Source organism: Leucopleurus acutus, assembly GCF_964270905.1.
Source record: "Leucopleurus acutus genome assembly, chromosome: Y".
NCBI classification, from domain to species: Eukaryota; Metazoa; Chordata; class Mammalia; order Artiodactyla; family Delphinidae; genus Leucopleurus; species Leucopleurus acutus.
In genome coordinates, this window is record NC_139164.1 from 4,534,436 (window position 1) to 4,558,210 (window position 23,775).

General features: G+C 44.3%; 1 protein-coding gene across 1 annotated transcript in view; it reads right to left on the reverse strand.

The window, feature by feature from the left end:
- Positions 1–20,802: 20,802 nt before the first annotated feature.
- Positions 20,803–23,775, reverse strand: part of LOC309978872 (pseudouridine-5'-phosphatase-like) — a 67,340-nt gene continuing 64,367 nt past the window's right edge. The window contains exon 4 of the mRNA XM_082865524.1: positions 20,803–22,187. Coding sequence (XP_082721650.1) covers positions 22,011–22,187 — 177 coding nt within the window. The 3' untranslated portion in view covers positions 20,803–22,010. The remainder of the gene's footprint in view (positions 22,188–23,775) is intronic.

Here is a 23,775-nt window from a genome sequence, read left to right on the forward strand (position 1 = left end):
GGCTTTTAGGATTTTGAATGGGATTGTGTTGAATCTATAGATCAACTCGGGGACGGCTGACATGTTAACAATATTGCGTCTTCCAACCTATGAACAATGCATAGCTCTCCATTGATTTCGTTCTTTTATTTCTCTCAAGAACGTTTTTTAGTTTGTTTGTTGTTTTTTGTTTTAGTTTTTGGTTTACTGGTTTTCACATTTTTTCTCAAATTTATCCCTGAATATCTGATATATCTTTTATTGAAGACTAGTTGATTTACAAAGTGTGCCAATCTCTGCTGCACAGCAAAGTGACTCAGTTATACACATATATACGTTCTTTTTTATATATTCTTTTCCATTATGGTTTATCAGTGGATATTGAATATAGTTCCCTGTGCTATACATTAGGACCTTGTCTTTTATCCATTCTAAATGTAATAGTTTGCATCTACCAACCCCAAACTCCCACTCCATCCCTCTCCCTCCCAAGGGCAGGGCCCTTGGCAACCACAAGTTTGTTCTCTATGTCTGTGAGTCTGTTTCTGTTTTGTAGATAGGTTCATTTGTGCCATATTTTAGATTCCACATATAAGTAATATCATATGATGTTTGTCTTTCCCTTTCTGACTTACTTCACTTAGTATGATCTTCTCAAGCTGCATCCATGTTGCTGCATATTTTGTTCTTTTTTATGGCTGAATAGTATTCCACTGTGTATATGTACCACATCTTCTTTATCCATTCCTCTGTCAGTGGACATTTAAGCTGTTTCCATGTTTTGGCTATTGTGAACAGTGCTGCTGTGAACACAGGGGTGCATGTATCTTTTCTAATTAGAGTTTTGTCTCGGTATATTCCCAGGAATGGGATTGCTGGTTCATATGGTAGCTCTATTTTTAGTTTTCTGAGGAACCTTCATACTGTTTTCCACAGTGGCTGCACCTACTTATATTCCCACCAACAGTGCAGGAGGGTTCCCTTTTCTCCACAATCTCTCTAGCATTAATTGTTTGTAGATTTTTTTTTTTTTTTTTTTTTTTTTTTGCGGTACGCGGGCCTCTCACTGCTGTGGCCTCTCCCGTTGCGGAGCACAGGCTCCGGATGCGCAGGCTCAGCGGCCATGGCTCAGGAGCCCAGCCGCTCCGCGGTATGTGGGATCTTCCCGGACCAGGGCACGAACCCGCGTCCCCTGCATCGGCAGGCGGACTCTCAACCACTGCGCCACCAGGGAAGCCCTGTTTGTAGATTTTTTGATGATGGCCATTCTGACCAGTGGTACCTCATTGTAGTTTTGATTTGCATTTCTCTAATGATTAGTGATGTTGAGCATCTTTTCATGTGCCTACTGGCCATGTGTATGTCTTGTTTGGAGACATGTCTGTTAAGGTCTTCTGCCCATTTTTCAAGTGGGTTCTTGTTTTTTCTTGTTGTTGACTCGTATGAGCTGTTTGTGTATTTTGGAGATTAAGCCCTTGTCTGTCGCATCATTTGCAAATATTTTCTCCCATTCCATAGGCTGTCTTTTCATGTTTTTTGTTTGTTTGTTTGTTTATAGTTTCCTTTGCTGTGAAAGAGCTTCTAAGTTTGATTAGATCCCATTTGTTTATTTTGAATATGTCTTTTTTTTTTTTTTTTTGCGGTACGCGGGCCTCTCAGTGCTGTGCCCTCTCCCGTTGCGGAGCACAGGCTCCGGACGCGCAGGCTCAGCGGCCATGGCTCACGGGCCCAGCCGCTCCGCGGCATGTGGGATCTTCCCGGACCGGGGCACGAACCCGTGTCCCCTACATCGGCAGGTGGACTCAACCACTGTGCCACCAGGGAAGCCCCGAATATGTCATATTTTTGATGCTACTGTAAATGGTATTGATTTTTATACACATTTTTGATTGTTCATTGCTAATACATAGAGATAGCAGTTAACTTTTTTGGATAATGAACTCTGCTAAACTCAACCAATAGTTCTAGTAGCTATTTTGTATATTGCACTGGAGTTTTGATCATGTGTCTATGCTTAAAGATGGTTTCACTTCTTCCTAACCTGGTGCCTTTTGTCTTCTTTTCTTATGGCACTGGTTCAGATGTCTAGTACAATGTTGAACGGAAGCGGTGAGAGTAGACATCTTCATTTTGTTCCTGAACTCGCTCAGTTTCACCATTAACAATGATGTCAGCTTTAGGTTTTCAGTGCACGTCCTTTATCAGATTGAGGTAGTTCCTTTCCACTCCGAGTTAGCTGCAGGGTTTTCATCCACACTGGATGTTAGACTTTTTTAAAATCACTTTCTACATTTATTGAGATGGTCATTGTGTGTGTATGTAGTCTGACAATATTGTAAATTATGTTGATTGGTTTTCAACTGTTTCTAAACAATCTTACATTGTGGCTTAGTACTGTGACGTAACCTAGCCTGCTCTAGCTGTGTGTGCGTTGTTAAACAATGACAATATTCTGTTCTACTGTGACTCACGTGACTGCATGATAGTTCTTTACTACCAGGGTCACACCTGTGTCTGAGCACTGCCTTCAGAGGTGACTGAATGGAACAGGAGTAAATCTGCTCAGTTACGGAGGGCTCCCTTTCATGGCTGTGTGATTCTGGTTTGTATCCTAGGGTGGTAACCACTGGCATGATTTCTTCATTGCCTCCTTGGGGGAGGAAGGCAATCTTCCCCAATACTCAGCTGACTGTTATGGTTGTTTTTCTTACCGTGTTCTTGTTCTTGGCAGCCACGGTCAGCCCACGAGAGCTCCTCCTCTTCTCTGGGGTGTATTCAGGGCCCACTTACTGTCTGGTGTATGCACCCTGCTAGGTGTTAGCCTTCTCTCAGTCTGCTCTATACATTTATGCCACTCACTGGAACTTTCATTTTCCAAAATTCCACTTCCACATGAAGTCGTCTCTAAGCAAGGCTTCTCTCTACATTTTTCACGCAATCTTCCGTGACTGTAAAGATACTCCAAAATGCTGAGCGTGACGTCATAAAATTCAGATGCACAAAAAGTGACCGTGGAAGGTGGCAAAGGGTTACCATCATGCGGACGTTAATGAAAACTCCCCGCTGGGAAGCCTTGGACACATCACTTCATCCATCTGGTCCTGACTTTTCTGATCCTTAACTCCTTGGCGAATGGGATATCTTGCAGTTGGGATGAACCTTGAGCTTTCAGAGGTCTCCCAAGTTTCAAACGCCCTATTTCAAGAGAAACCTGCATCTTTGAACCCCAGGGGAGACAAGCTTGTCATTTCAGCCTTCCCTTTATTTAAAAAGGTAATCTAATCTGTGCTAATGCTCCAGTGCACAGCACTGAAGTCAATGCATCATAGGAAGACCATTAGGTGTAAAGTGATAAACATACTATGTCAACTTTGAAAATTGATTTAGCACTTTTCGCTATAAAAACTTCAGATTTCTCAGGTAAGCAAATGGATGCTTTCGCTTAAGTGTTTTACATCATCAGGTATCAGTCCTCATGATGGGGGCCGTGTCGTCTACTTAAACGTGAAAGGGAAGGGAGCCCAGAAACCCCTCTCTGAATGGTGATTTCTGTTGAGGTTCTAAAGTAGCGTGTCAGCCTCCCACATAAATCCTCAGGGTCGTAGACAACAGAGACGGTCTATTCTTGTATTGGATTGGGAGGTCCGTATTAGGTAAGCTCTCAGAACTATAAATGTGTATTTGTTCTGTCCACCTAGACCTTCCAACAGCACCACCAGCCTGCCCAGGCCATCGAAGTCCCTATATCCATCACGGCAGCATATGAAGGGGAAACCCAGCAGGTATAGTGTCCCCTGTTTACAGAAAACGTGGTAAGTCCTGTTGGAGAACAGACTCGTCATCTGGGGCCCACAGACCCACAACCCCCTTGCTTGCTCTCCTGAGGCCCTGATCATTCATTTCTTCCCCCGAATCGTGGCTCCAAACCCTTCTTACACAGTGTGTCAGATATCCAGCCCCACAATTACATTTTGGAAATTGGGCACAGCACAAACTCAGTTCACCTTCCTTGGACTTGTCCACTGTACTAAGATTCTGCGCGGCACCCACTCCTTCAGTCTCTGCCAGTGTTTTTCTAACACAGGTGATGTGCACCCCACCTCCCAGCCCAGGGGACATTTGGCAATGTCTAGAGACATCTTTGGTCGCCACAATTAGGGGTGGGTGCTCCTGGCATCTAGTGGGTGGAGGCCAGGGAGGCTGCTCTGTGCCCTACAGTGCACAGATGGTCTCCCACAACAAAGGATAATCTGGTCCAGATATCAGTCATGCCGAGCTTGGGAAACTCCAATCTATCTGACTTGGAAACCAGAGATTCTCCTCCAGGATTGCGCTCTGACCCGTAACTCTATCTACATAACTGGGATGCAGATACCTAAATCTTTCCAGCCTTTCCGAAAGAAACCTGATTACCCTGCAGGATTGAGCTCCGACCCGTAACTCCAGGATTGAGCTCCAGGATTGAGCTCTGACCCGTAACTCTATCTACACAACTGGGATGCAGATACCTAAATCTTTCCAGCCTTTCCGCAAGAAACCTGATTACCCTGCCAATGCTCACCAGCTGGGGACTGATTTCATGTTTCTCCTGGTTTTCTGGAAACCCCTTGGTGCCTTCCCTCAGATATCCACGTTGCCCAAACTATGCGCGAGCGTGACATGCTGTGTTAGGATGCCCAGCTTCTCATGCCAGAACCATTCCCAGCAGACTGGCTTCAGCTCATCCTCCCACGCCAGCACTGCTGCCCTCTCCCCAGTTCCCAGCAGGTCCCCCACCTGAGCTTGCTTCCCTGGGATGCAGCAGTGGCCAGGGGCCAATACCTTACAAAGCCAGTTTCAGACGTCCTTTCAAAGGCTGCCTGCCATCAAGTGAATAAGTAAACCTTTGCTGAAGAACCCATGCATGTAGGTGTCATCTAATATTTTCACTGATTTCTTTGAACCTATGCTAAGAGAACTTTTTCACACTTCATTTGCAAAGTGAGAGAATGAGTATCTTCCGAAGGAGGAAAATATATAGCTCCCTTTTTATCCAAGGTGAAATCCATAAACATGTATTACTGAGCAAAGACACCTCAACAGAGACAAGAAGATTCAAATGACTGGCAAGGTACCCCACGTAACTGTAACAGAAAGATCTGGCTTTCTTGCCCTTTCGTCACATTATTCTGACTAATCACAAGATCCTACAGACATGTGAGTCCTACAGGCTGGAATGAGGTCTCAACTTTTCTAAGGGGTAAGACAGCCACATCAGGACAGAGGATGCTGGAGCAGCTGATCTTTGCAAAGAAGGAAGGGGAGAGAGCTGGGTCAGGCCAGGCAGACAGGAAGAGTGGAACTAGAGAAATAAGCTTCACCAGAGGAAGACAGCAACAGGGTGGTTACTGGTCTTAGTTCTACAGTCATAGTCATGCAGCTGCTGTCGGCCACAAAAGGAAATGAGAAAGAAGGGACACTTGAAATTCGCACACCTGCCAGGCTGGGAAGACCCACAAGCATTGTATTAGTTTGCTCTGGCTGCTGTAACAAAGTAGCACAGACTTGGGCGGTTAAATAATAGATATTTACTGTCTCCAGTCCTGGAGGCTGGAAGTCTGAGACCAAGGTATCAGCAGGGCTGGTTTCTCCTGAGGCTTCTAACCTTGGCGTGTAGACGGCTGTCTTCTCCCTGTGTCTCCTCACAGGGTCGTCCCTGTGTGTGTGTCTGTGCCCTAATCTCCTCTTCTTATAAGGACACCAGTCCTATGGGATTAGGGCCCACTCTGATGACCTCATTTTAGCTTCATCCCTTCTTTAAAGACCCCATCTCCAAACACAGTCATCTTCTGAGGTTCTGGGGGTTAAGGCTTCAACGTACAGACTGTGCAGGGAGAGTACAAAATTCAGTCTGTATCAACATACTTCTCGTGGTGGTTCCATAGTTTGTTTTGAGGCAAGGGGACACCTGAACAATGATGAATAGAAAAGACACGATATAAGTAGTGGGATCCTCCCAGGCTAGAGGGTGCCCCCCAGGTACACCCTACGAGGGTGGGGAGCTGAATCTGTCAATGCCTCTCACTGAGCACAGGGTGATGCAGGTGGTGGACACTCACTTACTAGTGCGGTCGGTGTCAACTTCCCATTCATTTTCTGCACAAAAAATTCAAAGTTCTATTTGGAGGTTTTTTCTCCATGGTAACCCAAAGAGGTCAGAGTCATGCAACTGTTTAGAGGAGAGGTATCCAAAAGAGAAGAGAATGTCATTTCTACCTTTGCTACCTTCTGTACAAACTTCTAGCTTTAAAATAAGTAAGTCATAGGCACGTAATGCACAGGAAAAAGAGAGAGACAGAGAACGTCATCACCATCTTTGGTACCTTTTGTACTAACTCTTAGTTATACAATAAATCAGTCATGGGGATGTAATGTACAGAAAAGAGAGAGAGAGTCACTTCTAGCCCATAATGTGAAGACATACATCTCTTAGAGATTTGGGGTCTAATTACTGTTGTAGGGTCATGGGGGTACTTCTCATAGATAGTTTCAATTTATGCAAATATACACAGACATACATACATGCGGAATTGTAAAAATTACAGCACTGGCCATGTCCTCAGCCCCTTTTATTAATCTTCAAAAGCACATTTCTGGACCCAGGCTGTGAAACACAAAATGAAACAGCTCCTGTCCGATGGGTTGGCACTCTGCTGCTCATGAAAACGTGTAATGTCCAGCTGGGATTTTCATTTTTTACATCAGCAGGGCTAATTCTCTATTACCAGAGATAGGGTTTTACTTTTGTTAGGGAGTAAATTTATCCTTTCTCTGATTAGGAAGCTACTAGATGTCAAAATATGGTGCTCTCTTGATGGATTCAAGTAGGTTATGTTTATGGGGGCAAGTGTGTCCAACTGAGAGACAACAGCAATTTCGTGCTTGGCACGTTACTTTGAAAGTCTGAAATAAGGGAGGTGAACTTCCTTAGGACAAGGTGAACTCACAGTTGAAACACCACTCTGAGAAATGTTATGATTAAATATACTGAGAACAAAAAACTCTTTAAACACGAACGCCCATGAAACGCACAAAGCCTCCTAAGACATCCTAGTTTTTGGATTCTGTTCAGAGTTCACGGGCGTGCAAATTTTTTCACTTCTTTCGATAAAAACTTACACGTATATGAGCAACTGTTTGTAATGACATTTGTAATAAAAATAATTGTAAGCTCCTTTCAAGCAAGGGCTTTATGAATACGTTAAGTGTGGAATGAATGCATAAAAATGCAAATAATGCATGTGTGAAACGAGGCTGGCATGAAATGGCAAATATAACCACATTCGTGCATACCGGTTAAAGAACTAGTGCTTTAATGTTAAATGCTAGAAGAATCAAGTGAGTCCATTTTAAAGTTAGGGAAGACACATAGGATTCCTGAATTGTTCTCGGTTTAAACCTAATATTTATTTTGTTTTAAACATCCTTAGAACCTTCAAATGCATATGGCTGAGTGAAAGAAGCCGGTGTGGAAAAGCACCACACGGTATGATTCAACTAGATGACCTTCTAGAAAAGCCAAAACTATGGAAAGAGTAAAACAAAAATCAGTGATTGCCAGGGGTTAAGTGGGGAGGAGGAGTGAGTAGGCAGAGCACAGAGGACTTTTATGGCAGTGAAGCTATTCTGTCGATACTGTAATGATGGACACATGCCCCTGTACGTTTGCCCAAACCCACAGAACATACCACACCAAGAGTGAGCCCTGATGTAAACTGGGGGCTTTAGTGAATTATAAGGTAATGATATTGGCTCACCAATTGTAACAAACACACCACACTAAAGCCAGATGTTAATGACAGGGAAAACTGGGAGGGGGACATCTATGGGAACTTTCTGGACTTTCACTCAAGTTTTCTATAAACCTAAAACTCTCCAAAAAAGTCTATTAATGTTTAAAAAATCCTCTCCCATTTTTGGCTTTCCTGCTCAGCAGCCTGTGCTCCTGCATCCTCAGCGGGCTGCACTGAGCTAATGCTTGGAAGTGCTCTATTCCCACTCTCACAAATGACACTGGGCATCCTGCCCCAGACACCCCCGGGTTTGTCCAACGGCAATTATGTCACTTGACCAGAACTTTAAAATGAGGTTCAAGCGGTCAGATGGAGAATGGTGCCAAAATTATTGGGTGACCAGAATCCTACAAGCAGGTCAATCTTCCTAATAATTGGAACTTATCCACCAGCCACTGAAAACACATTCCCAGGTTCTTCCTCACCTGGCACGTAAGAGCTGAGCTCTGTGCCATGACGACTGGCCGCAGCCAGCTCGTCCGTTCTCACGCTTCCTCAGTGCCCTGTTCTCACAGACGACCGCCCTTACGGGCTCTGACACGGTCCTTTCCCTTCCCACCTGCGTGTTGCCCTTCACCCCGGCTCCGGCAGCATGTGACCTGTCCTCACTGCCTCTCCATGCCCCGTGTCTCCGGAGACCCCGCTCAGATCCTGCTTCTTCAAGGAGCCTTCCACGCCCACCCAAGTTCATCCCTCTGACCCCACCCTGTTCTGCAGAAGGCCCTGCACTTCCTTTGGGGTTTGCACACACCTCGCCATCACACCCTGCCTCTTCCTTATGGGACTCTGGCTTATATCCTACAGAGCTGCTTAATGCTCCCTGTTCGTGCCTTGGACCAAGAAGAAGGTAAGTTCCTGACTCGGGGACCTTTTCTGAGCTGTTACTGAGAATTCCTGAATGTCCACCCTTCGTACAGGAGTTGCCTAAGTAACACTGGTGATTTTTAGTGTACTGAAATACGGGCTACTGAAACGTTCTACAGGATATGTATTTGGTCAAGAATGGATAAAAATTATTCTCATTTTGAAGTAATACACATAGTCTGCAAAAAATTAGGTTGACTGTTGTCATCAGCCGTTTATGCAGTTATTTTATGAGATGAACAAGCATGGAATATCAGTTTGAATTACTGGGTTTTCCTTAAAATGAAAGAATGTGAGTCTACTTTTAGTTCTTCTGGTGGTTACCTGCCCCCACTTAAATGTATTTGTCGCTCTTTTACTTGTTATGAATTTAAAAACGGTGTCTATTGAACGCCTGGAATTAAACATGAGAAAAATCAGCATGCTCTTCCTCGCACTTCCACGTTCCACTGCATTTCCTCGGATGATGTTTTTATTAGTTACGTCATCATCTCTACATTGTCATGGTTGATAGCATTTATTTTCTTCTCTGTGACCCTGATTTCCACAGGTTTCATCTTAATTTTACACTTAAACACATCTTTTAAGTTTACAATGAATCTCTCAGACACGGCTTCTCTTGGTTGGTAAGAATTCAACCTCTTTCTGTTTGTTTTCTTCATGAACCTATATTCCCTGCAGTGGTGTCTGTTTGGACATATCTACTTGTATCTTTTAAAAGGTATGGACAGTTTTGGTTGCATTCTGGGACATACAGTCTTTCCTTCAGGTCTTTTTATATATTGTTCCACGTTCTTCAAGCACTTCCTGTCTGACATGGAGAAATCTTAGCTTCCCAGATTTTTCTTTTTTTCTGAATATCTGTAGAATTTTTTCCATCACTTAAAATCGCAGTAATTTGCTAGACTATTTCTTTGTGAATTAATCTATGTAAACAGTGCCTTCGGTTTCACTGGGCTATTTCTGTCTCCAGGTTCAAATTTCCCTGTATTTCAGAACGTTCACCGTGAATGCACCTTTGACTATTTTGTTCCTGTTCGCTCATTGTTAATGCTGGCCGGGCACCGGTTTAAAGGTGGTCCATCTCTTCTCTCTGCCTCTCCTACTCACTTTTCATTCTCGTTTCTTTCCGAGGCTGCCCGCCTACTTCTCATTCCCATCTAATGTATTATCAGCTCCTCCTTCAACCTTTGTGTCTCTTCTTTAAACTCTCATTTCAGAGGAACACTATTAGCCTTAATTGCTGACTTCTCGGACGTCTCTCTGTTCATGGGCTTTGTTGGCTGTGGTACGTGCCTTTATCCACCATGTCCTGTTCTTTTTTTTTTTCCTTGCAGCATCTCTTCAAAGGCCTCTGGCCAGCCACCAGCTTTTAAAATCGTATTATTTCTCATGTTTGAAGGAGACATCTATGAGGACCAGGAACTAGACTGAGCAAAATCTGAGGGAATGGGCAGAAGGGTGAGCTAGGTAGGGTGATGGGCCGCTTGAGTTTCCGGCTGTGGCTCCAGGGGTTTTCCTAACTGCACCGGGCCAGTGGGGGAGTGCTGACAGCAAGCTGTCTGGGCTCAGCCTGAGGCTGTGCATTGCGCAGAATGTGTCACAGTGCTTATCTCACCTTGACCTTACTATCTTCACCAGGTAAGGGTGAGGAGTTGCTTGGCTAGGTGGCCTCGTGGCTTCTCCACTTTGCCAAACCCATGGTCTGCTTCGAGCAAAGGTGGCCTGTTGGCTTTTTTCTTACTAATTCTTTCTCCACCCGCATCCTATGCCAGGATGGAAGCATGACGTAGGGAGGCTTCCAAAACCGGCCCGCGCGCCTTGACCCTACTCTTCTAAGCAAGGGGTCATTGCTTTTCCTTTTAATGTGCGTTGCCCACTTTGGGTAACTCTTGAGTTCTGCTGTTTCTGCCCGAGTCACGCAGAAAAAGACGGCTTGTCTTGGTGTCCCCATCACCTTCATCCAATTCTCGTGCATTTGGCCATCTTTCTGCATGTACTGTGATCCAGAAGATGCCTAGTTTCAACAAAGATAACATTTTTTTTGTTTCTTATTCTCTTGGTTGTGTTGGGTTGGTTCCATAGAAGAAATGGGATGCAAATATGTTTCTGCAACCATTTGAAATTGAAAGAGTAATTCCTTCCTTTAGAGCCACCTCTTATTTTTCTCCCCAGTGAATCTGATACCATAAGGGAGGGGGGGACTTGAATGTCTAACATACTTATATTCAAACTGTCACATCTCTTCTGCACAGGTCTGCCTGTCTCTGTCTCTCACACACAGAACATTCTACGAGGATACAATGGCACTTTTCAATGCTATATGTGGACAGTCTGTGTAAAAATACTACTTACTAAATGAGGATGAATGGAGAATTTAATTCCTTATGGAGAATTTAAATTCTATCAGAGGAATGGTATGTAGCCATAGTAATTTTTTTCTTTAATTCCAAACAATTAGGTTGCATAGGTAGATACCCACATTCAATTTTCTCTAAACTATTTTGATTGAAATGTACCAAAGGAAAGATAGACAGAAAGATAGGTAGATGATGGAAACATAGGTAGATGACAGATCGATCGATCGATCTCAGTATGTAGATGTATGTATAATAGTTATTCCTGTTCCTACGATCATTTCTATTTTCTCCTTTCCCTTCCAATTTCCTCCGCAGAAGGCATCTTCTCTGTCTGAGTTCAACATGCTCTTGCGCAAAAGTCTGTAGGCCCAGATTAGCACAGCAGGTATTTACATGAACAGCAGGGAGGGATCATCTGGGGCGTGTGACTTAAGTTGGCAACAGGAGAAGGTTCCGATTTGTTGTATAAATCATCCTCAGAGCCCCCGAGAGTGCCACACGCAGACACTTCTTTTCATTTCCAGGGTTTAAGATCACCTTTTAAACACAGTTAAACGAGGCAAAGTGTGTAGATTTCTGAAAAGAGGTTAAAGAGAGATGGTTTTGATGCCTCTTGCTTGTAGTAGCTGTGACTTATTTCAACAAAATAAAAGGTTTAGAGGGAGAGAGGGTTACTCTCGCTCAGTGGGTAGGGCAAACATTCAACACTGAAAAATACACCAGTATAAATCTCAAAATTCATACCACTATGGTTGGATGGAAATTAATAGATACCATTTAGTAACTTTATATTATCATGGATTTGTAGTGAACTAAAACAGGGCAACTTTAGGGGAAAAACTCATACACTTAAGGGAGAAATAAACCCTATGTTTAACTCTGAGCCCCATATATCCCCTAAGGATGGATATTGTTTTCTCCCCTGACTGCCCTTTCTTTCTTAATGCAGAAAGGTTTCTTTTGAATATTTCACAACAGACATTTTTTTTCAGGATGGCATATTTGAGTCAGCCGTCACCACGGCTTATTTGAGAATTAATCTGATACTTCTCAGTTTATTTTGGAACTTTCTTAAAAGTGTGTAACAATGTTAGTTTGGAAACAACTATCCAGTGGTGAGTTCAAACAGTTTACGAGTGCTGTCGTGGGTAAGTGTATACATTGGGGGTATAATATTGGCATTCTCCTGGGAAAACTCTGAGTCTGGTAAGTGGAGAAAACGGTGCAGAATGATGTTTGTTTTCTAAAGTTTCTGCAAGCCACCATCCAATTTGGATTATGATTCGGAAGACTAGCCATTCCAATCCTAAAAGGTATATGTCAATTTCTTTCTGTGCGCTCACCCACTCCGAACCTCAAGGTAAGGAGAGCGGGCGAGACACAGCAAAGAACATCACACAGACATCTACCATTTTAATATTTTATCCAAAAAAGCCCAAGCACTCAGCACGGAGGAAATCTCAGGACACTGAACTGTCCGCCCTCTGGGTTGCACTCCCACCGAAGACATCAGTCTGGAGACAGAGTCTTTTGTGAAGTAGGGCTGCAGAACCAGCCCCATCTCTACTGCCCCAGGAAAAGCAGTCCAGCATGGCGTCATCCTCATCTTCAGACCCCAGACATGAGCATCTGTGCCATCCTGGAGCTTGGAGCGTGCCCTAGGAGGTGGCTTAGGGCAGGATGCCCCAGCCCAACCTTCGCCCACCGCTGAGAAGGGCCAGCTGAATGCTTCTACTGTAGGGGTGGACACAGAAGGACACGCTGCCATGGAGAAGGATCGCCACAAAAGGGTTAAAAAAAAAGAGGGTGATGTGCTTCCCTGCACTCTCCTGGAGAGCCCAGGGCACCTCATTTTACAACCTGATCTTGCTGCCTTTGTGCTGCCCACGGTGGCGGCAGGCTCGTTTCCGGCACCCGATAACTAAATAAAAGGAGCTGGCACTCGGGGAGGCTATGAATGCCCACGGTCAGCCGCCAACCTCTCCAAGGTCCCACGAAGTCCCCACTCAGACCTCCTTCCTCTGCTGCCGTGCCTCTTATTCAAAAGCCTTCACTGTCATTAACCCGCCTCTTCTTTCCTTGCATCGACATGTGATTCCCGCTGATGAGCGGTTCTCAGCTAAAAATGAGCAGGAAGCGCTCTGGTTAAAGAGGTTAGGAGCGGAAGTCGCGTTCCCCAGGGCATTTGCGTTTTTACGAGGGGGATTCATGGACATATGTGGCAACATCACCATGGAGTTCTGTGCAGAGAGACAGGGCAGGAATGAGCCGGGTTCAGTGCAGTGAGTGAGATTTGGGGTCAGAAGTATTTGTCGGGGGCTTAAAGCATATACGCACGTGGCTGCTTCCTCGGCTGTAAAAAGACGTCTGTTTTGATGAGCACGATGTGGAGAGCTAGGGAGGACGGAGATCTGAGAGACCTTTAGCTACTTGGCTGTGCTGGATTCACAGGATTAAATGCACTTTCGGGGTAAATGCCAAAACACTTCATGAATTCTTTCCTCTGTGCTTGCCCTCCACCCGGCCGGACTCTCAGCCTGTTCTGTCCTTCCCCTTCTCTCTGGGGTCTCAAGTTTTGAAAGAGAAATTTCAACTCTGTCCACCAACCAGGGTTCCTCGTTCCCTTTAGGATCAAGATAAAATTACTTCACAGAACTCTACCATCTGGAGTTCTGAAGCATGTCCTTCTCTTTCTAACCACTTTGAATTGTTCAGTCCACAGAAAACTCCAACAAAGACGAGAGACTCCCTCCTGGATCCTTTTTGCCCTGGAGACACCACCCTGTCTTTGCTCTCCTGATCAGTAAAACTTCTCGGGAATCTTCTCCACTCATGGTGCCAAGCCCTTCACCTTCACCTTCTCCAGTCTGTCCTTGGTCCCCAGAACTGATCCTGTCCAACCTCAGGTAACTAGACCTTATGTCCACTTCTCTGCCCCGATTGTCCTTGGTCTCTTGGCAGCATGTGAAGGTGGACTTTCAACTTTTATGACGTTCCAGTCACTTCCCTTTGACCTGTTTTCATTGGACACCTTCTTGTGTTAGGACCCAGATTCTCCTAAAGCTATGCATTTTCCTCGAAGCCAAGCTTTGGCTTATCTTGACAAACTATCACCAGAAATAGACTATAAACAATGAAGTGATTTGAACTCCTTCTCTTTTACTTTGTCTCTTCTGTTGGTCCTTCTCACCAACATCACTTACTGCTATGCAGGCGAATGCTATCAATATTTTATTTTTAAAGATTGTTTTGATGTGTAACATTGTTAAAGTCTTTATTGAAATTGTTACACTATTGCTTCTGTTTCGTGATTTGGTTTTTTGGCCCCAAGGCATGTGGGATCTTAGCTCCCTGATCAGGGATTGAACCCACACCCCCTGCGTTAGAAGGCAAAGTCTTAACCGCTGGACCGCCAGGGAAGTCCCTATCAATATTTCAAAATGCACATATTTTACATTAGAAAATGGACTGAGTGCATCGATTCATTTGGCATACTCTAAATCCCCAGTTGAGATCTTTATCCATCTCTTGTCCAAATTACCTAACTTGCTACAAATACAGGAAGCTCCTTTTATGCGAGCTAATTAGAGGAATGCGTTTGGGTGTTGGTAAAAGGTACGGATAACGCTGGAATCTGGGATTTTATCGTAGAGCCAACTTCCACAAAGCCCTTCTCTTTCGATGCCTTCTGTAGTTTCCTCCTTTTGACTATTATGACTAGTGCTACAATGAACATCTGTGTACAAGTTTCTGGGTGGGCATACTTTTTCATTTCTCTTGAATACTCACCTAAGAGTGGAAATACTGGGTACTGTATGGTCAACCTATATTTTGCTTTTTAAGAAACTGGCCAAGCTAACTTTCACTGCCTCCTGACTCAAGCGTAAATGCCGCTTCTGTCGCAAGGCCCCCTCCCTTGACCCTACGAGACCCAACTTAAATTAAATGCCCACTGCTGTTCTCCCTCAGACACTGTTCTTCTACCTCACAGCCGTTGATAGCAATTTGCAATTGAATCTTCCTGTGTGTGGTTCCTTACCATGTCTCCCACACTAAATTACACATTGCCTGGGGGTCAGAGCATGCCCATCTGGTTTACCATCACTAGGAAACAAAAGAGTCACTGTTTTGTTTTGGGTGCCCCTAGTTATCCACCCCCACTAGAGGCATTGGGTACCACTAGTTATCTGCTCCCCCTACCCCCCAGAACTCTTGGGATAGGCTTTGAGCTACTCCTTCCAAAGAGCTCTGGCCAGAGAAAGGCAGGTGAGTGTTCACAGCTAACAGGAGGGAGTGGACAGCACGCGGATCTGCAGGGACTGTCACAAGACCAGAGCTGCCTATCTGAGACCTTCATCAGGACTCGGGGGACAATGCTGCCAACAGGCTCAAGGCTGACTTCCACCATCCTGGAACTCAGGAGGCAAGTTCTCACTGGATGCTGTCAGGGTGGCAGACGTGGGAATGGGGTGTATGGACAATTACACAGTCAATTACAGTTTGGAGAGAAATAATCAAGGTCCAGAAATGAAAGAAGTAGTCTCAGGGAAAGGAATGATAGATGCAAAGCCTCAGATCCTAATCCTTGAGAGGACTTTAAAAACCTGCCCTAATAATAACCAGATGCTCTTCTGAAGGGACCGTGAGCCTCGGGATAGGATGACTATCCTAGAAAACACATGCAGATGATCGCCGCCTTAGATCCGGCCTTGAACCGGCTAATGACTTTTCTCATCAACATGACTGTGCATTAGTAAGGAAATGAGCAGAGAACAAACAGCTTATCACTGGACCTGATGAGTGTTTGCCAAGAGAGAGCACTCAAGAATGACATTTCAGTGTTTTCTTTTCCGAAGGTAGCTTGAGAATACTGGCAACCCCAGTAATGAGGGAGCTGTCTCAGGCACAGGTAAGAGGTAGCATTCAAAGGGCTTCATATTTTCCCACTTAGTGGGCATCTCAAACTTGTTTAAGGAAAATATTCCTCTTGATAAAAATGGATGGTGCGGCTAAGGCTGGAGGGTGTTCTGTGGGCTGCCTTAAACAGCGTGGGTCCATGTTCAAATGCAGGGCTGCCTGGGCCCAGGCAGGACCCGTACGAGGCAGGTCTGCACGTGGAGAGTGGTGATGGGACACCAAACATCCCTGACACTTTAATTACTAAAAGTCTTCTTTCTTCCCCTGTAGTTAAAGGCAACAGTGCTGGGAATGATGAAGTCTCCCAGAGTGTGCCGTGACGATAAATTGTACCTTTAACCCTCAGCTCCACCCCTGGCCTCACAAGTTATGCGATGTAATCGTGCCTCAGGTTCCCCAGAGGTAAGACTTAGAGGGGATGCAGAAAGGACTCTCAGCCACTACAAGGAGTGGATTCAGACACAAAAGAGCAAAAGCAAAGGCGCAGAGATGTGCGTTCATAAAGTGCCTAGCAGCTCACGATCAGCACCTGACACGTCACATGACCCACTTATGCAGAAATATGGAGTCGTGCAATTTTCAAGTGATCAGCATATGTGAATGCTCTGTACTAACTGAAAGTGTTTTCCACGAGCTTTTCATGTTTCGGCGACTGTGTGTCTGCCTGCCTTCCTCCTGTAGGTACGCACTTTCCCACAGGCAGGCAAGCTGAGCTGGGTGCTTCTTGGTTCTGCCTGCACAGAAGGCACAGAGCATGCGCCCTGGGCAGAGGTAGAGGAGGGCGTCGCCTCCAGGGACCTGGTTCTGCTGGTGTTCCATCCGGGCCCTCTGCTGATCCTCTGCTTCTTAGGTCCCGTGGTTCTGGGGATTTGTGACTTATAGTGTACTCGATTCCAGGGGGTCGATCTCCCCGTGGATATCAGTGTGCCTAGCTTCCAGTCTAACGGAGAAATCTTAATCCTTCTTAGGTGCATGTACCCTGCCTCCAAGTCATTCCTGTGGCCCAGCCAGCACTGGCTTCTCGCCTGTCCTGACGACCACGCAAGCTCCCCAGGTCCTGAGCCCTCGCTTCTGGTGGTGCAGCTCCCGCCTGGGTATGACTCACTGATTACAGGGACTGCTAAGCCTTCTCCTTTTTGCTGGATTAGATGGAGAGGACCCAAAGAGGTGAGCCTGGGAATATGGGAAGAGATAATGGCCGAGGAGTTCAGGGAAACATAAAGCACAGACTCAGGGAGAGGTACAAAGTCCAAACAAGATCAAAACTAAGGAAGCCATTCCTCAGAAGACCAAAGACCAAGGACAAACCCCTAACAGCAGCTAGAGAAAAGAGACAGATCACCTTCAAGAGCAGGAACAATAGCTGGTTGTTTAGTCAAAGCTATGAAACTCAGGTAACAAGGAAATCATATCTTTAAAGGGTGAAAAAAAATTAATCTCAAACCAGAATTCAGGATCCAGTGAAGACATCCTTAAAAAGAGTGGTGAAATAGACATGTTCAGAGAAACAGTTGAGAGAGTTTGACATGAGACTCATATGTAAACATTAAATGGCATTATTCATTGACTAGAATTTCTAGAAGGATGATATGAAAGCTTATTGATAGTAGGAATCCTTTTGGTTCCTGACTTTTAAACGGAATACCGATTTTACCACCAATTAGAGCACTGACTTGGCTTACAGAGAAATAGGTATTCTTTATAATAAATATCTATCCTCATCTGATTAAGACCTTGAATATGGAATGTATGCCAATTCTTTCCTAAAGTGGATTTTGAAAACATAGCATTTTAAGTGACTCTGCACAATATATGAATACCCATTCCTCTGACGAGGTTTTCAATAAGCAAATGTATACTACGGCATGTTTCCCAAGGTCTCATGTTTATTAAAAGAGATGTAAAATGACGTCATTTGCAGCAACACGGATGAACCTAGAGATTATCATACTAAGTAAAGTAAGTCAGACAGAGAAAGACAAATACAGTATGATATCACTTATGTGTGGAATCTAAAAAAATGATATAGTACAAATGAACTTATTTACAAAACAAATATACTCACAGACACAGAAAACAAACTTATGGTTACCAAAGGGGAAAGGCAGTGGGAGGGATAAAATTAGGAGTCTGGAATTAACATATACACACTACCATATATAAAATAGATAACCAACAAGGACCTACTGTCTAGCACAGGAAGCTATACTCAATATTTTGTAACAACCTATAAGGGAAAAGAATCTGCAAAAAGTACATATATACATATAACTGAATCACTTTGCTGTACACCTGAAACTAACACAACACTGTAAATCAACTATACTTCAATTTAAAAAAAGAGAGATGAGAAACTATTACGATTCTTAAATACTTCTTTATACAGTAATTTTCATCCCCTAGAGAAACACATGGTTAACATATTGGTAAAACTTGAAAACATTTTAATGTAAAAATACTCATTTTCATATACAGTGTTGTAGAAAGCCATGTGGAACTTGGGAAGCACTGGCATTTGCAGTCAACAAAAGCAACACTGTAATACCATGCTTTAACACCAAGCGGGCGGCTTCAGAGTCTCTAAACAGCTCTGTGACAGGCACCCACCACGGTGCGGGGGCCTGTCCTGCCCCTTGTCAAACAGGCTTGATGCTAACCTGGTACTGAAAAAAGATCTGGAAGCAACTCAAATATTTTTATGACTGAAGTGCAACACGATAAATACCCTGAGATGTGTTCCTATTCAGTTTTCTATGACTATGGAGCCTGGCATATAGTAAGGAAATAACAATCCTGAATTAGTTCAATCCGGATGACAGTTTTTCTGATGAAGATAGTTACAAGCAAGAGAAATATCCAATGACTAACGAAGGTGACAGAAAGCAAGTACTCCACTGTAGAAGATACGATCTGTTAAAGAGAATCACGAGAAACCAGAACATTTTGAGGCATCCTGAAAATCTGCTTTCAGTGTGAGCTGCTCAGACAACAAATACCCTTGGTAAACCAAATATCTCCAACCAACAAAAACTAGTGGAGAATGCCACACGGACTCTGACATAGGAGTAACTGTAGCTGCCGTTTTATAAATCTTTCACGATGTGCTAAGGATTCTCATCCCATGTGTGACCTCAATCAATGCTTTACACCAACACTGCAAAGTATTCAGTAACCTCATTTCACAGCTAAGGCATCTGAGGTGGAAAGGGACAAAATAAAGTGACACCACTAGTCAGTAGCAGAGCTTCGATCTGAACTGAAGTTGGCCTAATTTGAAACCCCTTGCTCTTTAATTCTCATTTTCCCTTTACAGAAGATGATGATGGTGATGATAATAATAAGAATAATAGAAATAATTCTAAAGACTGTTGGTGCTAGACTTAGGTCAGAAAGCCTTTCTATAAGGCCAGGGGGGTTTGAGCTTTATCCTGTGGAATAGTAGAGCGTAGGCAGTACACGATGTTAAGCAGAGGAATTAACACCAATAGGCAAAAACTCATTATTCTTTGTTATAGAACTTGTTATCGTGTGCAAATTAGTTTTTAAAATGTGGAAACAGCATTCAAAGCATGCCAAATTCAGCATCAAACCGTCGATGATATTCAAAGGTATGTGCACTGAGGTTTCTAAACACTGACTACCGTGGCAGAGCAGAAGTAATTCCTATTTCTTAGTAAGTCAATTGTCTTAAGCGTTATGTGGGTGTCTTCCAGACCTTTTCTCTTTTCTATAAATCACTGAGCTCTAACTGAAGACTTATTAGGTGGAAAAACTCTAATAAGTAGTAAGTAGTACGTTCTTAAAAGTGTTCACATGTTTCATTTAAGTGGGATGAAGAAGAGAATGACCGTGTCACCTCTCGGTGGCTGTCATCAGTACCGAAAATCCTTCTGAAGGACAGGTAACATATGAGCAAACAGGTGCAACTTAGGGCACAAAACGGCGTAACTTCTATTAATCCCTGAAGGTCCTAATGGAACACACTTTAAATGAGCTAAGAAAGTAAGACAACTACCCTTTAAGCTTTCTTGGCAGCAGTCATTCTGGTCTAACTTTTCATTATTATACCTCTATGAAATTGATGGATTATTCAGTGGAAAAACACCACTGAAATGTTGTATTGCTTCAATTGCTTCCATCAGACTCACGTAGAAAAATAAGAAAGAATATGTGGGCTTTGACCACACAACCGTATTCCTCTTTTGTACAAAAAAGTACAAAGTGTTTGTCTGCAGAGTTGGCTAAAACCACAAAAACACCACCACCACATTTAAGACCACATTCACCCTAGAGAAAAACTGACCCTGATCTACATCATTAAGAGGCATTAAACCCGTTTGTCTTATTCATGCAACATGGCTTAATGATTAGAAAACAGCAACACAAATATTTTGGAAGAATGAGATACCAAATCACGTACGTGACCATTTCACTGAGAGCCTTTCTTAGCTGTACGCAAAGACAGCATGGTTCACCTAAAATATGTAAATGCCTACTATATATAAAATAGATAACCAACAAGGACCTACTGTACAGCACAGGGAACTATACTCAATCATCTGTAATGACCTATAATGGAAAAGAATCTGAAAAGGAATATATATATATATAATCAAATCACTTTGCTGTACATCTGAAACCAATGCAACACTGTAAATCAACTACATTTCAATAAAATTTTCTTTAAATATGTACATGCCACTTTACCACGTGAGCACTGTTTGGGTTAAGAGAAAAGAAAGTCAATCATGTATGTTTTGCATTTATGTTTTACATTTGTTAGACAATAATTGTTTTAAAAAAAAGGTAAAATCATACTCCCATACAAATAAAACATGAACAAGTAAGTGTCAAAACTTTTATTCAATTAAACACACTGGTGAGGGAACAGTAAGATGTTACAACTGATTCCAAGGAGAATTCAAAGAACAGGCACGTATACAGCACTCAAGAATGTTGAAATGAATTTGCTGAAATGATGTAAAATTGGTCAACAGCCAGAGACAACAATGCACAGATAATCATTCCCCCTGACAATCACATACATCACTATCACCTTTCTAAGACTCACAGAATTGAAAATTAGCTCAAGGACAATCAATAACAGAGACCAGGGCGGGACAGAGGTGGGGTGTCCACCAGTGGAAACACCCTGTGATTGTATTGTTCCCATTTTCAATGCCTCTCACTATATTCCCATCACAAAAGGCTGAGTAAATCTACTAAAAGCAGTTAATCACCAAAGTGTAATGTCCAATAAATTGTTCCAAAAATGGGCTACGGCTCTCGGTGGTACCAAGGATGCACTCTGAAATCCAATTCTATCTGCATCAAAGAATGTATTAAAAAAATAAATGGTCTTAAAGGAAATGATTTCTCTGAGGCAGAAAACATTCTGAAACGTGGATATGCACCTCGATATAAGATGTAGGCTACCATTATATTCACACTGAAAGGAAACAACGGAAGATACCGTTCACAGTCAGTCTCTCAGTAGAGGTCCACAGAGATTTAAGGGCACATAAGGAATGTCAACATTTGCTGATAAAGAGAATGATTTATGAAAACCTCATCCTTCATGCGGATTTCCCACTCAGATTACAAACCAAACAGAATTACCATTACCACCTCACTTTTATTAGTTGCTAGCGCATGTTAAGATGAAACACTGAGGAGATGACACAGTACACAATGTATATAACTAAAATAAATATGTACATACACATATACACATAAAAGCATATACTTATATGTATACATATTTTACATTTTCCAGCCAGGGTTGAGAACAACGAAGAAGAAAAAGAAATGAACCCAAATTATTCAAATACGAAACATGACTATTCAAGCGACAATTTCCATCTGTGTTCTGGGCTGTCTCTCTTTTGCTTTCTGTCACGTTACAGTTCATTGACCCTTTAGAGAGTGTGGGCCAGACCCTCGTGGGATGAGAAGGCTTCACAGGCTGAAGGACTGTTCACGTGGAGGTCTGGGAGCTGGGCTTTCCTCTGCCCTTCTCCTGGGCAGCGTGGGCCACACGTGTGGGCGCAGGAGCCTCTCACTCATAGGGCGGCAGACCGAACAGCTCGGGCTGGAAGTCCTGCAGGGAATCCAGCACGAGGGTGGCCTTTGTGGTCAGGTCTCGGTTTAAGTTTCCGTCGGGAACCATGACCACCTGCATCCCAGCTGCGAGGGCGGCCTCCACCCCATTGGGAGCATCTTCAAAGACCAGGCACTGTGGGGTGAGGAAGAAAGAGAGGGTTGAGACGGCCTTCTCTGTAACCACACGTCTAGACTGGGCTTTCATTGCCCGCACCACCGTCAGCTGAGTCAGCTCGGTGTTCTGCGTGACACAGAAACGGAGTGGAGGCTGTCCGGTTAATGGTTTGTGGGGAGAAGAGGGCGCTGGCCCTTCTGCAGCCCGAGTGCGTCCCACCGCGTCACTTTACGGGGAAGAAGTCCACCTTGGCCCCAAAGTGCTACCGAAATGTGGCACAGCTGAGTGGAAAGACTGGATTCTCGGTTTACAAATTTATTTTAATTGAATCATAAGAATCTGTTCAATTGATAATTGACCATGCTGAGCATGAGAGGAAGTTGTGAAAAGTAAGAAAAAATACGCTTTTTAGGTGTAAAGTGACTTCAGAGCTGGCAACGTTTCAAGTACTGCAGTTTGGAAATTAAACCGTTAGGATGTTTTAGTGAAAAACTCAGCCCCTGGGGGTACCCGTCACGCACCAAAAATCTCCCGAACACAAAGATTGAGTACCAGGTGCGGTACCTGTTTCAGCTTATTCAGACACCACCACTAAACGGGAGAGTCTGTGCCCCCGTTCGCGTCAGGAAGCTCTTCAACGTGCCATCCTGTGACCATCGCTACTGCGAGTTTCACGTCAGGACTCGCTCCAAATGCGAGGCAGAAGTCTACCCAGCGGTGAACGGGTGTGTCACCTTTGTATCCCCTTCCCTCCGAGGAGAGCACCCACTGAGAAAGTTTCCCTTGGCTCCTGGAATCCCACACTGAATATGAAAGCAGCTTTAGTCTTTTCCATTAAGATTCTGTAGGGGCCGGACATGTATAAAGAGGGCTCCTCCCGGAATCTCTGAGATGCTCTCCTGTGCCCCTTCTTCTCCACAAGTGCCCGAGGACGCCCAGGGGTGGCCCAGGTTGGACTCTGACAGTCTCCCCCTCACGTCCTCCCAGTCCCCGCCCCCCCTGCCACTGATCACAACGACTGCCCCCAACCCCACCTCATAGGTCGCTGCGGTCCCAGCCACATGTGCTGGTGACCTGGAAATGGCTCCTGGGCACCAGCTGCCAGGTGCAGCCTGACACTAGAAGGTCTGCATCCTCTGATGTCTTTAAGTCAGTGGAAAACGCACAACACACACAGACACATACACATGCTCTCACACTCTTACTGCTGGTCTGCTCTGGAACAGGTTCACTGACTTCTTTTCTTTCCCTCCCTCCTTCCCTTTCTCCTGGAGGCTGAGCCGTTGATGAGCTGACTCCCCCCAGGGCAGAGGTGAGGACCGAGCGAATTACTACTCGTCACGACAACAAGCCAGCACTAGGCACCGCAGAGAGCGGGCCGATGCCCGGGACACAGCACTGAACTGGACGGTCCTGGGCACACGGAACACCCAGTCCCACTGCCTTCCTGTCAGGCTTCCTGTGGCCCCCTGTCTTGTTTCAAGCTCTCTGCCTCTACCGAGAGAAGACGGTTTCCCTCTCAGGGGGGAGTGACTCCGCTTAGGCCGCCGAGGTGCCGTTTCTGTTATCTCATTCAGAGAGTTCCTGCTGGTGACGTTTCCGTCCC